We start from the raw sequence: 15,177 nt of genomic DNA on the forward strand, positions 1-15,177 counted from the left end.
GAAAAATAAAATGTTAGTTTTTTTTTCAAATTCAAGACAAATTTATATGTTTTTGGTAACACTTTAGTATGGGGAACATATTCTAAGTAACAAAGACTTAATTTAGAGTTATTTGGACACTAGGGGAACATATTCTAAGTAATAAAGACTTAATTTAGAGTTATTTGGACACTAGGGGAACGTATTCTAAGTAATAAAGACTTAATTTAGAGTTATTTGGTTAGGGTTAGGGTCAGGGTTAGAGGGTTAGGGTTATAATAAGGCCATGCTGAATAAGGCATTAATAAGTACTTAATAATGACTAGTTAAGAGCCAATATGTTACTAATTTGCATGTTAATAAGCAACTAATTAATATGTTCCCCATACTAAAGTGCTACCATGTTTTTTTTACTGGCGCATAAAATGAACCGTGCATGAACATCGCCTTGTTCAAACAACAAAACCAACACAGTGCATAAACTCACAACAAATTACACACCTGGAAACCAGTCAGCTGTTGCCGTATCCGTAATATGCCGATAAGGAGAAGTTTGTATTTCCTCAATGAGTCGGGTGTGTTTTGACCTCCGCCGAACACCTGAGGCCGACTCACCGAACCCCTAGGGTTCCATCGAACCCAGGTTAAGAACCACTGAATTACACACTTTATCTTCAAAAATCCAATCCAAGTTAAGTAATCCAAGTTTCAAAATTTGATTAATCTGATTCAACTACTCAGTGGCCTAGTGGTTAGAGTGTCCGCCCTGAGATCGGTAGGTTGTGAGTTCAAACCCCGGCCGAGTCATACCAAAGACTATAAAAATGGGACCCATTACCTCCCTGCTTGGCACTCAGCATCAAGGGTTGGAATTGGGGGTTAAATCGGCAAAAAATATTCCCGGGCGCGGCACCGCTGCTGCCCACTGCTCCCCTCACCTCCCAGGGGGTGAACAAGGGGATGGGTCAAATGCAGAGGACAAATTTCACCACACGTAGTGTGTGTGTGACAATCATTGGTACCTTAAAGGCCTACTGAAATGAATTTTTTTTATTTAAACGGGGATAGCAGATCTATTCTATGTGTCATACTTGATCATTTCGCGATATTGCCATATTTTTGCTGAAAGGATTTAGTATAAAACAACGACGATAAAGATCGCAACTATTGGTATCTGATAAAAAAAAGGCTTGCCCCTACCGGAAGTAGCGTGACGTAGTCAATTGAACATATCCACAAAGTTCCCTATTGTTTACAATGATGGCCGCCAGAAGTGAGAGAGATTCGGACCGAGAAAGCGACGATTTCCCCATTAATTTGAGCGAGGATGAAAGATTTGTGGATGAGGAAAATGCAAGTGAAGGACTAGTGGGGAGTGGAAGCGATTCAGATAGGGAAGATGCTGTGAGAGCCGGGGGTGACCTGATATTCAGCTGGGAATGACTACAACAGTAAATAAACACAAGACATATATATACTCTATTAGCCACAACACAACCAGGCTTATATTTAATATGCCACAAATTAATCCCGCATAACAAACACCTAGGTGTTTGTTATGCTAGCTCCTAGCTCCTAGCTCGAGCTAGTTATAGCAGGCGATCAAATGTTTGGAAGCACAGCTACGTACTCACGGTATCGCGTCTGTGTATCCAAATCAAAGTCCTCCTGGTTAGAGTCTCTGTTGTCCGAGTTCTTCGATCTTGACTGCATCTTTCGGGAATGTAAACAAACACCGGCTGTGTTGTGTTGCTGACTTCCCTCGCAAAATATCCGCTTTGCACCGACAACTTTCTTCTTTGCTTGCTCAGCTTCTTTCTCCATAATGCAATGAACAAATTGCAACAGATTCACCAACACAGATGTCCAAAATACTGTGGAATAATGAGATGAAAACAGAGCTATTTCGTATTGGCTTCAATGGGGAAGCCATACCTCTGTTAAACTGGCTACGTCACGCGCATACGTCATCATACCGAGACGTTTTCAAGCGGAAGTGTGGCGGGAAATTTAAAATTGCACTTTATAAGTTAACCCGGCCGTATTGGCATGTGTTGCAATGTTAAGATTTCATCATTGATATATAAACTATCGGACTGCGTGGTCGGTAGTAGTGGGTTTCAGTAGGCCTTTAACTTAACTTTAAAAAAATAATAATTTAACAGCCCAAATAATACTATTACCGGTATTATTATTAAACAGGCTGTGCTCTTTTATTTAAATACTCGATTTAGTCATCCATTAATTTGCTACTGCTTAAACTTTCACGCTTACATTCACACCTATTGGCGATTTACAGTCTATAATCATTCTGACATAGACAATCTTTGACAGAGAAAACATAGAAAGTTCAGAGCTGGAGTTGAATCTAAACCTATGAAGCAAATTAGCTCACCACATGCTGGTTAAATGGGTCATTTTTATTATACAGTACTGTTTATTATACCTAAAGGAGGAATGAAGTGTATATCAATTTTGTTACACAACACACTTATGTAGGCTAGGAGAAATGTCATAACCAGGGGGCGCTGAAACAGTGACTGGGTCCGTGAGCTGAGGGTGGGGGAAACGATCAAGGGCACCTCGACAGTAGTCCAAAAGCAGAGTAGCATCGCAACTAGTTACAATTTTTCATCCACCATCGTCTACATATTGATACATACAAAGTGTATGCTAATCATGTACGGACGAGTGTTGCGAGTCAATTCACTTACCCATAAATGCAAGAGATGTCAATGACGACGTCAATCATGTCACAGCAGAGCTCGTACGTCTGCATGTCCACTGGACTGCTGTCTGTGGCGATGTAAATCTTACTGACCACGTCTAAAAGAAAGGCCTTTTCCACACCTGAGTTCTGAACAAAGACAAAGAGGAAGATCATCACTTTGCTTCCCTCAGCATGAACAGTAGTGTGACATAATAATACATCAATGTCAACACTATGTCTGACTCTTTTGTTGACAAGAACGACATGAGCCATTACAGTTACTTCTATCAAAAGCCATTGTTACGTGATTTCCATGCAAGGATTTCAACCTTCCAGCTGAGTCATTACTCACAGCGGTGCATTATCTAACCATTGTTAAATTAAAATCTAGGGCACTGGTGTCCAAAATGCAGCCTGAGGGCCATTTCTGGTTTGTTGCTTGTTCTTTTTATTGGCCCTCGGCATATTCTAAACAAATATATTAAATAATTGCACTGCAAACATTCTGGAAATGCTATTACAAAAATCAAAAAAACATTAAAAAAGTGGAATGAGGTGAAATCTAACTAGAAAAAGTTGCAATGTTGACACAAAGCTGCCATGCAGGCTGTCTATCTTTATTTTCCTTTTTTTGCCAATGCTCAAAGAAAAAAAAAAAGGCAAAAAAATCAATGTTATAATGAATTATTGACCTATTCAAGGCTCCAATTACTTCACATATTTCACATTAAAATGTTTTATGTGGAAAAAATATTGCATATATTGTGTGGTTGCCATATAAAAACATCAAAGTTTTCTTTGACAAAAGAGCATAAAACAAACAAAATAATAGTTCAACTGTAAAATCGACAGAAATATCTGAAGTTGATCTCGTAACTTAAGTCTTGAAAGTAAGACAAATAATAATAAATATGTATTACTTTATGAGTGGGGGACCTTTTGGATCCCAAAATATTTAGTGGGGATTTTATTTATCTTTTCACTGTGATTAATCAAAAACAATAATGACAAAAAAAATCAATGGTGTCCTGCATTATTGATCTTTTCAGGGCTCCAATTACTTCACAATTATCCAAATACTGCATATTTCAGTTTTACTATAAAAAAACAAAGTTGTCTTTGACAGAAAAGGCATAAGGCATTTTTTTAAAAACTTTATATCAACCTGAAGTTGATATACAGATTTATTGTAAGCGTTAAATAACAAAAAAAATAAAAAATAATTTGACTTGTTTTTAACATTTTAATGTTATGTTATGTTATGTTATGTTATTTTAATTTATTATGCGCCCCCCCCAACCAACTGTTACATCCGCGACTGAGACCCTTTATGGGCCCCAGGAGCCCTAAAGGTAAAAAAAAAAAATCTATATATTTTGTTATGGTTTGAAAATAAAAAATATCAAAATGGCCCCCGCATGCTTTAATTTTTCCGTGTGCGGCCCTCAGTGGAAAAAGTTTGGACACCCCTGGTTTATAGTTTCTGCCCTTGTGCAAGTTTTGTTTCATAAGTCAAGTTTGTTCCCCGCCATTGTGCACGCCTTTTGTTTATTCCTTTTTATAGTCATTAATAAAATATGTACTTACATTCACGTCTTGCCCGCGCCAACTTTCCGTTGCATTCCGGGAAAACAAAACACCCCAAGGACCAAGTCTTGACACAAATAAGGGTGATATTTGCTTATTTTCTGTCTGATAAGATACTTCTTCTCACTAAGCAGATTTTATGTTAGAGTGTTTTACTTGTTTTAAGTGTTTTGGTCCTAAATGATTTCAGTAAGATATTACAGCTTGTTGCTGAGATTTTATGACCTATATTGAGTAAAACATGCTTGAAACTAAAATATCAACTGTTGCAAAGCTGTGTCATCAACACTCACAAGTATAAAACTGCTTTTTCAAAGTAAGAATTTCTTATTTCAAGCATGAAATAAAAAATCATGACTTTGACACAATTGTGTCTCATAATTAAAACAGATGACAGCCAAATGGACTTTGCTCTTTTGTAAAGTAAACTCTGTACAGCCAATATGGGCATCTACACCAACAACATGATTTGCCTGAATAGCTGGACAGGACAAAATAAAAAAAACAAAAAAACCTTAATGGAGGTGTTTGGGTGTTTTTTTTAAGGGCATAGGCTCAATTATAAGCTGACTTTTGATCGCATTTATATAATATTTAGAATGCTAATAAAATCAGAAATAACATCCGTCGTCATGTCTTTCATAATGATTGTAAACAATAGGCAAAATTCCCCCCAAAAAGTGCAGTTCCCCTTTAAAGTAAAATTAATGTAAAGTGGCCCCAGCTTTGATTTAGTTTTTGCACGTGACCCCTTGTGGAAAACATTTGGACACCACTCATGGAGGGTTCAAGCCTAGCATTAGTGCAACAGCAAGTTGTGTGAAAAAGGAAAACATGTACTCACAGATATGAAGATGTTTAGAAGGTTTTCAAGAGCAGGCAGCTGTGGAATTAGCTTCTGGACTACTTTGCTGAATGCTTCAAATATGGAATGGTCGTATATACTGGTTAAATAGAAACTGGAACGGGATGGAAACTGAATGAGAATATTGGGACAATTATTAACACAGGTTTATAAAAAGACAAATGAGTAAGTTAACTTGAACTAAAGCACATACTTAAGAGGTTGTGCATCATTGAGTATATGATTTGACTAAAAATGATTAATTAATTCAATAGGTTGTTATATAGACTATGGGTATAATTTTGAAGAAACTTTTACAATTTAGTCTCTTTGACTGAAACTTTACAATCCGTATTCTGTTTGTTACTTTCCATTCAATTAACACTCCAACTTATTGTAAATATAGATAACCTAAAACATTGTTTCCAAATGTTTACCTCAGATGTATTTGCTCAAGTCCTGAATCTGCGATGTCATCGTTGGAGCGTTTATGTATGTCCCTCTGCTTCTCAATCTTATGGTCGTCTGTCAAGCCGTCAACTTTATGAATGAAGACCTCAAAGTTGATGTCTGGGTTGACTTTGTAAGCCCGTGTCACTGTGAGATGTAGCCTACACAGCGCCTCCACATAATCATCCTAGAAAGAAAGACATTTTTCTCCTGGTCCTTATTTCCCAAAGGTCATCAAACATATGAATAAATCGTGATACAGTTTTGAGCCAGCCTTACCGTAGCCTATACACTACTGCCATACAACATCTGGGTATTGCAACCGCACGTAAAGTCTACTAGATTATACTGGCAAATGAGACTTAGAAGTGTAAGAAAACAAGCTCTAACAACTGGGCAGAATGGTTATTTTTATCAGCTGAGTGTTAAATCTAAACCTAACATTTAACATTTATTAACACATGAACACACTAAAAGTTGGTACCGACCAGTATAAATTCCTAGGTACCTAGAATTGGTACCGAATTGGTTCAAATGTGAAAGGTACCCATCCCTCGTCTCAACTATTACCTTACCTGCGAGTCAATGACAAAGATCAGTGCTCCAGTGCCTCTGAAGATCATTTCATAGTCAAATGTGGGGTCGAAGAAATCAATCTGACCAGGGAAGTCCCAGATCTGGAAGCTGATAAAGGAGCTGCTGGAGACATCTTCCCTGCAAATTTTGTTGGTGCTCTCCAGGAACAGTGTCTCATTTGGAGACATTTTGTGGAAAACCACCTTCTGAATTGAGGACTTTCCACTCCTCCGCAGACCCATCAGCAGGATGCGGGGTTTGACCTCCCCAGTCAGACTGTCGCTGAAGCCCATGACTAAACAAGATAAAACAAATGTCAATTTTGTAAGTATAGACAACTTAATAAATGCGGTTGTGATTACCTAAATGAATATTGTGTTCAATACCACAAATGTACACAATCATTCAAGAGGTTCTATATGAAGGTATGTGTGTATTCGCCGCTGGCTGTTTATTGGCAGTCGTCACTCAGTGCGTCTCACGCTTGATCTCGCAATCTGAATAGCGACCAGACTGCTGTATTCAAAGTTCAACTGCGTTTGCGTTGTTTTCATCACCAGTTGAGCTAAAAGATCAACTTCACTAGCATTAATTGACATAATTTAGGAAGTTATCAATTCCTTAGACCAACATTTTTTTAGTATTCATTGATTTAAAAAAGCATTTGACACTATTACCGTATTTTTCGGACTATAAGGCGCACTTAAAATCCTTTAATTTTCTCAAAACTTGACAGTGCACCTTATAACCTGCGCCTAATGGACGGAATAATTTTGGTTGTGCTTACCGACCTCAAAGCTATTTTATTTTGTAAATGGTGTAATGATAAGTGTGAACAGTAGATGTGTGTCCTGGGCATGACGTTAAAGTGCATCCGGCAGTGGAGGCTCCTCTATGGGGTCTTGGGGCACTAGGAGGTTAACCCCTTTACTACTGTTACCCCAGGTGGCCTTTGGCAAAGGCCTAGTACCTGACTGCCCCCTAGCCAGGGATACAGTGAAGACCTCAACGGCAGAGCAGGCGGAAGACGGTAGATTTAAGAACTACCACAACGGCTGCGATGGCGGAAGAAGGCTGCAGCAGAAAAGGGTCCCCAGTAGTCTTGGAGTCCATGTCACTGGACCCTGACCCGATTCTGTCAAGGATCGTGTGGTGGCTGTCTGTGCACCAGTCTCCCCACGTAAAACAAAGTCACGCACAGGCATCCTCCATAAAGGGATCGTTATACTCGTTCGAGTGACCGCCGATGATGAACAGTAGATGGCAGTCACACATAAGAGATACGTGTAGACTGCAATATGACTCAAGTAAACAACACCAACATTTCATATGTTCCATTGATAATATAGAACATTACACACTCAAAAATATATCAAAATAATTTAGTATGACTTTGGTAAGCTATGAAGCCGCACCGCTTGATGGATTGCACTTCTTACCTTCTGGTACCTGCTGATCTGCATTTGGGATCTGCATAAGTCCTGAAAATTTGCGCGGTTCCACCTTTGTAGTCCGTGCCGACACCGTAGTCGATAAGCTTCTTCTTTTTCTCTATCTTCTTGTTACGGGACATTCATCCTCCGCTGTTGCCATTTCTAATATAAAGTATTGTAAAGTTCTTACTTATATCTGTCAGTAAACTCGCCATGAAAGCGCTAAAACATACCGGTATAGTGAGTTTACATTATTCACCCAAGGAACTTTGGTTATTAGAGAGTTCCGGTAGGATGGTTTTTCACGGGGTGTTGTTGTTGCACTCGTGAGCCACGGATGAGGTGATGCTGCTCCTTTATTGATTGAAGTAAAGTCTGAATGTCATTAAAACAGTTAGCTCCATCTTTTGACACTTCTTCCACTCCAGTCCTCACACGCTACACCGCTACAGCAAAGATGACGGAGAAAAGACGCTGCCGAAGGTGAGCCATGTAAATAAGACCGCCCACAAAACGGCGCATCCTGAAGCGACTGTCAGAAAGCGGCTTGAAAATGATCTGTAAAAGATCATCTATGCAACATTTTGACCAAAGAACATCCATTACATGTTATGTAGACCACAAGGAAGTGTTTTCAATTTAGAAAAAAAATATTATATTATGACCCCTTTAATGCGCCCTATAATCCAGTGTGCCTTTTGTATGAAAATAGACCTGACTCGACCCGCTCACCGGCAGTGCGTCTTATGGTCCGGAAAATACGGTAATCATAACATTCTATTAAACAAATTAGAACGGCATGGAATCAGGGGAGTGGCTTACAAGTGGGTGGGAACTTATTTGACGAACAGGCGTCAGTTTTTGAAGTTAAAGGACAGTTGCTCTTCATGTCTTCATATTCCATATGGTGTTCCGCAGGGATCAGTTTTAGGTCCAATGTTCTTCATTTTACATATTAATGATCTGTCTAATGTCTCAAAATGCTCAAAGCTGGTCTTATTTGCAGAGGATACAAATATATATATTTTCTGACAGTGACTTGAAAAGACTTATTGATACAATCACTTTAGAAATCAAGCGAATGCAAACATGGTTCAAAAGGAACAAGTTGTCTCTATATTTAGGTAAAACAAATATAATTCCATTTGTTGAGTTGAGTTTGAGTTTGTTTGGAACATGCATACAATTACAACATGACACATCACAATTTCCAGTTTCTCTTTTCAACATGTTCAAAAAGGAGTAGGAAGAAACAGAGCTTATCTAATCCTACCCATTTTCCATTACATAGCAGTTGCTAACACTTTTGTTCACTTCCTGTTCTCAATTTATTCATAATATACTCCAATTCAAAACACCAATATCTACAAGAAGGCTTTTATCTTAATAATAATATTCCTTGTAGTTTACAAATTATGAGTTTATTTTATCCTTTTATTTACCTATTGTTTCATGTATTATTTGGAATTAAAAGATTCCAAATAATTAACATCATTAGTACAGAATTCACTTTTTTAAAACAGGGTAAATATTAAGAAAGTTATGACCATTTTAACAAAAAGGTCACACCTAAAATATCGTCTTAATATTAAGAAGTGTTTTTTTTTAGTTTTTTTTTTTAACCGGTTTTTAACTTTCCTAATACAATTATGACAGAAAATGATATTGATATCAACGGAATCGCCTTTACAATATCTGTGTGATAATACAGGTTTCATGTACATCAATTTTTTTTTACACACATACCTACTAGGGTTGTACAGTATTCGTATATTACCGCGATACTAAAGAATCATATTTGGTACTATACCGCCTCTGAAAAGTACCGGCGTCAAAATGTAAACAAACGCCATTGGTGGATCTACACCTGACAGCCACCGTAATGATACCAAGTACAGGAGCGTATCGAGTCGATACTACTATGATTACGTCAACATTTTTTGGCATCACAACATCTTTCGTTTTTTAAAAATGTATATTATGTTTATAAACTGATAAAATATGTCCCTGGACACATGAGGACTTTGAAAATGACCAATGTATGATCCTGTAACTACTTGGTATCAGATTGATACCCGAATTTGTGGTATCATCCAAAACTAATGTAAAGTATCAAACAACAGAAGAATAAGTGATTATTACATTTTAACAGAAGTGTAGATAGACCATGTTAAAAGAGAAACTAAGCAGATATTAACAGTAAATGAACAAGTAGATTAATAATACATTTTTACAGTTTGTCCTTCATTATGTTGACAAAATAATAGAATGATAAATGACACAATATGTTACTGCATATGTCAGCAGACTAAATCAGGAGCCTTTTTTTGTTTACTTACTACTAAAAGACAAGTTGTCTTGTACGTTCAATATTTAATTTAAGGACAAACTTGCAAAAAGAAACATATGTTTAATGTACCCTAAGATTTTTTGTTAAAATTAAGCCATTTTTAATGACATTTTTTGTGGTGCCCTTTATTCAGAAAAGTATTGAAATAATGTTGGTACCTACAGTATATGTTTGGCCATAACTGACCTTGTTGAACAATTAGTGAATTAGGTGTACTTTTGTAATTATTTTACCATGTAACACAATAATGCAAAATTTTACCACCATGATAGGAATTTTTTTTTTTTTTAACTTGTAGTTTGAAGGTATAGTTAGTGTTTTGGTTCAAATTACAATTAGTTCGTTGTAAGTAATGATGTCATGGACTACTCCAACGTTCGCTACCTCCGTCCTCAGCGTCCTCCATGTCGTCTTCGTCGTCCAAATACTCCATAAGTGACTCCTCCATGTCCTCCGCGTTCATTGTACAAGTCTGCTTATTTGTCTTCTTGTTTTTCACGTCCATGTCCTCTTGACGCTCAGTCTAAATTTAACACGACGACACTTGATACGTGAGACCTCTGTTTGTCACCCCTCTGAAATGTCAACTCCACTTTATTCTATACATTACGGTAACGTTTCAAAATAAAATCCCACACTTGTTACATTTTTACATACTGTTTGCTGTGTTTGTAAAACATATACACTACCGTTCAAAAGTTTGGGGTCACATTGAAATGTCCTTATTTTTGAAGGAAAAGCACTGTACTTTTCAATGAAGATAACTTTAAACTAGTCTTAACTTTAAAGAAATACACTCTATACATTGCTAATGTGGTAAATGACTATTCTAGCTGCAAATGTCTGGTTTTTGGTGCAATATCTACATAGGTGTATAGAGGCCCATTTCCAGAAACTATCACTCCAGTGTTCTAATGGTACAATGTGTTTGCTCATTGGCTCAGAAGGCTAATTGATGATTAGAAAACCCTTGTGCAATCATGTTCACACATCTGAAAACAGTTTAGCTCGTTACAGAAGCTACATAACTGACCTTCCTTTGAGCAGATTGAGTTTCTGGAGCATCACATTTGTGGGGTCAATTAAACGCTCAAAATGGCCAGAAAAAGAGAACTTTCATCTGAAACTCGACAGTCTATTCTTGTTCTTAGAAATGAAGGCTATTCCACAAAATTGTTTGGGTGACACCAAACTTTTGAACGGTAGTGTACATATATTATTAGCTTTTATATACATATAGCATATATTGCAAATAAAAAAATAATGCATTAAAAAAAAAAAAGTTACTTATCGCTAACAAGAAAAGTGTTAAACGTATGTGCCCGCTAGTGTTACCATATCTGAGTTATTGTGCAGAAATATGGAGAAACAACTACAAAAGTGCGCTTCATTCCCTAAATGTGTTACAAAAAAGATCAATTAGAATAATACATGATGTTGGATATAGAGAACATACAAAGTACCATAACCACTACATGTATTTCAACCCTTCTTGAGACATCAACAAGGAGAAGTACCTTCCATATGAGGACCGGTGAACAAGTTAGGACATAAATCATGGTCCCAATACGGAAAACCATTGCATCTAATAGAGAATGTCTCATTTGCACCCCTGCTATCCAAATTAGGGTGGTCCCAAAAAGGAGGGATATTTCAAATTGACTGTGTGTCGGTTTTAAAAGTGCTCCCCCTCTGGCCAACATATGAAATAACAAGTGTGCGTAAGAAATTGAAATGCGCCCCCTTTTGCCCAAAATGTATCCAAAAAACTAAATATATATGTTTACAGAGACATATTGTAATAACTTGAAGTAAGTAAATAAATAAAAATAAAACAATTTAATTTACTAAAAGCAGTCTTTTTCTCACAATGTGTGGACTTTTTTCTTATAAAATTGTGAACAATTTCCCATATTCATTCTGTTTCTGTAATTTTGTAATATTTTCTCGTAAAATTATTACTTTTTTATGTAAAATTATTACTTTTTAATGCAAAAATGGTGACATTCGTCATAAAAAATTCTGACTTTTATCACGATATTGCCAATTTTTAGACATTCAAATTTGAACTTTGCAGTACAGATAAGAACAACATTTTGTTACATTAGCTCGTTGTAGTGCAGGATAAAAGAGCAATAAGGTGCAGATATAAATACATAGATTACTGTACAGATAATTATATTGCACTTTTGCATATGCATCCACGTTTATGGATGTATGTTGTATTGTCTTTATATTCCAGTGAATTAATCCATTTTTGGGGGGAATTGAGGGGATTATTTTAATGTGTTCAAGAGTCTTTTATTTGTTGTTCTTGTAAATAGTGACATTTTTTTTAGTAAAATCAAGTCATAATTGTCTTGTCATCATTTTGCCAAGTAAAATTCCAATTATTATTATAATATTGCCAACATTTTTAAAGTTTTCTTATAAAAATTGTGACTTTTGTCGAGTCTTTTCATAAAATTGCCAAAATGTTAAGCTTTTTCTTGTAAAATTACGACTGTCATTGAGTAAAATTCCAACTTTTATCATAATATTGCACAAATGCTCAGTTTTTCTTGTAAAAATTTTGACTTGTGTTGAGTAAAATTACGACTTTTATTATAACAAAATTCTAAGTTTTTCTTGTGAAATTGTGACCTTTTTCTTGTGAAAGTCCAACTCATTTTTCACAAGAAGTTTTTTTTCACATTTGCATAGTATGCATATATTATTAATGCTGTAAATACAAATTTGTATATATCTAGAAAGGGTGGTCCTAAAGAGGTAAGCATTATTCGGAGGTCTCAAGAAGGTAACAAATACAAGAAATGTGTGTAAGTGTGTGTGTGTGTGTGTGTGTGTGTGTGTGTGTGTGTGTGTGTGTGTGTGTGTATGTGTGTGTGTGTGTGTGTGTGTGAGTGTGTGACAGGCACGAGAAGCCGGAAGATGGGATAAACTGCAGATGAAGTAGTTATACACGTGGTAAACACATGTCAGTATGCAGTACTAATGCAGTACTATGCATGTTTGAAGTATTAGGTGGAACAACGTGCATTCTCTCTCTCTAAGCTGTAATCATGCACAACATCTGGAATGCTCTCAGTACACGTTCACAGATGTTGTCACAGCACAATCATCCTCTTACTGCACAAAACCACTCAATATTCCAAAGCATTTCTTTTTTTGGATGCTCCTTTTTGCAACAGGCAGTGGACGAAGCTGCAGGATCAATGGATGAGAAGGTACTCGCCATTTTTGTCTGATCAGCTCAGTGCGAACATGAACATGTGTCTATATGTGCTGTGGATGGATGTGTTGATGGATGCATTGATGGATGCATTGTTGTGTTGATGGATGTAATGATGATGTACTGATGTGTTGATGGCTGTATTGATGGATGCATTGTTGTGTTGATGGATGTAATGATGATGTACTGATGTGTTGATGGATGTATTGATGAGGCATTGGTGTGTTGATGGATGTATTGATGTGTTGATGGATGTATTGATGATGTACTGATGTGTTGATGGATGTATTGATGATGCAATAATGTGTTGATGGATGTATTGATGATGTATTGTTGTGTTGATGGTTGTATTGATGATGCATTCGATGTGTTGATGGATGTATTGATGGATGCATTGTTGTGTTGATGGATGTATTGATGATGCATCGATGTGTTGATGGATACATTGTTGTGTTGATGGGTGTATTGATGGATGCATCGTTGTGTTGATGGATATATTGATGGATGCATGGTTGTGTTGATAGATGTATTGATGGATGCACTGATGTGTTGATGGATGTATTGTTGTGTTGATTGATATATTGATGGATGCACTGATGTGTTGATGGATGTATTGATGGATGCATTGTTGTGTTGATGGATGTATTGATGATACATCGATGTGTTGATGGATGTATTGATGGATGCATCGTTGTGTTAATGGATGTATTGATGGATGCATCGTTGTGTTGATGGATATATTGATGGATGCGTAGTTGTGTTGATAGATGTATTGATGGATGCACTGATGTGTTGATGGATGTATTGTTGTGTTGATTGATATATTGATGGATGTATTGATGGATGTACTGATGTGTTGATGGATGTATTGATGGATGCATTGTTGTGTTGATGGCTGTATTGATGATGCATCGATGTGTTGATGGATGTATTGATGGATACATTGTTGTGTTGATGGATGTATTGATGGATGCATCGTTGTGTTGATGGATATATTGATGGATGCGTAGTTGTGTTGATAGATGTATTGATGGATGCACTGATGTGTTGATGGATGTATTGTTGTGTTGATTGAAATATTGATGGATGCACTCATGTGTTGATGGATGTATTGATGGATTTATTGTTGTGTTGATGGATATATTGATGGATGTATTGATGGATGTACTGATGTGTTGATGGATGTATTGATGGATACATTGTTGTGTTGATGGATGTAATGATGATGTAGTGATGTGTTGATGGATGTATCGATGGATGTACTAATGTGTCGATGGATGTATTGATGATGCATCGATGTGTTGATGGATGTATTGATGGATACATTGTTGTGTTGTTGGATGTATTGATGGATGAACTGATGTGTTGATGGTTTATTGTTGTGTTGATTGATATAGTGATGGATGCACTGATGTGTTGATGGATGTATTGATGGATGTACTGATGTGTTGATGGATGCATTGATGATGCATCAATGTGTTGATGGATGTATTGATGGATACATTGTTGTGTTGTTGGATGTATTGATGGATGAACTGATGTGTTGATGGTTTATTGTTGTGTTGATTGATATAGTGATGGATGTATTGATGGATGTATTGATGGATACATTGTTGTGTTGATGGATGTATTGATGGATGCATCGTTGTGTTGATGGATGTATTGATGGATGCGTAGTTGTGTTGATAGATATATTAATGGATGCACTGATGTGTTGATGGATGTATTGATGGATTTATTGTTGTGTTGATGGATATATTTATGGATGTATTGATGGATGCACTGATGTGTTGATGGATGTATTGATGGATTTATTGTTGTGTTGATTGATATATTGATGGATGCACTGATGTGTTGATGGATGTATCGATGAATACATTGTTGTGTTGATGGATATATTGATGGATGAACTGATGTGTTGATGGATTTATTGTTGTGTTGATTGATATAGTGATGGATGTATTGATGGATGTATTGATGGATGCACTGATGTGTTGATGGATGTATTGATGGATT

The 15,177-nt window shown here is 36.6% G+C and overlaps 2 protein-coding genes across 7 annotated transcripts in view; one reads left to right on the plus strand and one right to left on the minus strand.

Moving 5' to 3' along the window:
• Positions 1-15,177, plus strand: part of ankrd6a (ankyrin repeat domain 6a) — a 77,973-nt gene that overhangs the window by 35,850 nt on the left and 26,946 nt on the right. For 3 of the 6 annotated variants that reach the window (XR_009825237.1, XR_009825238.1, XM_062041290.1), the window contains exon 1: positions 12,820-13,156. The exons of 1 other annotated variant lie outside the window; for it this stretch is intronic. Coding sequence is in view for 3 of the 5 variants with exons in the window: in XM_062041290.1 (XP_061897274.1) it covers positions 12,992-13,156 (165 nt within the window). In the remaining 2 variants the exon portion in view is untranslated. Of the gene's footprint in view, positions 1-6,199; positions 6,471-12,819; positions 13,157-15,177 lie in introns of those variants that run through there. 2 more of the 6 variants (XM_062041292.1, XM_062041291.1) reach the window with 2 other exon arrangements.
• On the minus strand, positions 6,040-10,433 carry LOC133646182 (ras-related GTP-binding protein D-like). The gene is made up of 2 exons (XM_062041298.1): positions 10,314-10,433; positions 6,040-6,441 (listed from the first exon to the last, which is right to left on the minus strand). The coding sequence occupies exons 1-2, from the start codon at positions 10,390-10,392 to the stop codon at positions 6,137-6,139; spliced, it is 384 nt and encodes a 127-aa protein (XP_061897282.1). The 5' UTR covers positions 10,393-10,433; the 3' UTR covers positions 6,040-6,136.

This window comes from Entelurus aequoreus, linkage group LG03, assembly GCF_033978785.1.
Source record: "Entelurus aequoreus isolate RoL-2023_Sb linkage group LG03, RoL_Eaeq_v1.1, whole genome shotgun sequence".
NCBI classification, from domain to species: Eukaryota; Metazoa; Chordata; class Actinopteri; order Syngnathiformes; family Syngnathidae; genus Entelurus; species Entelurus aequoreus.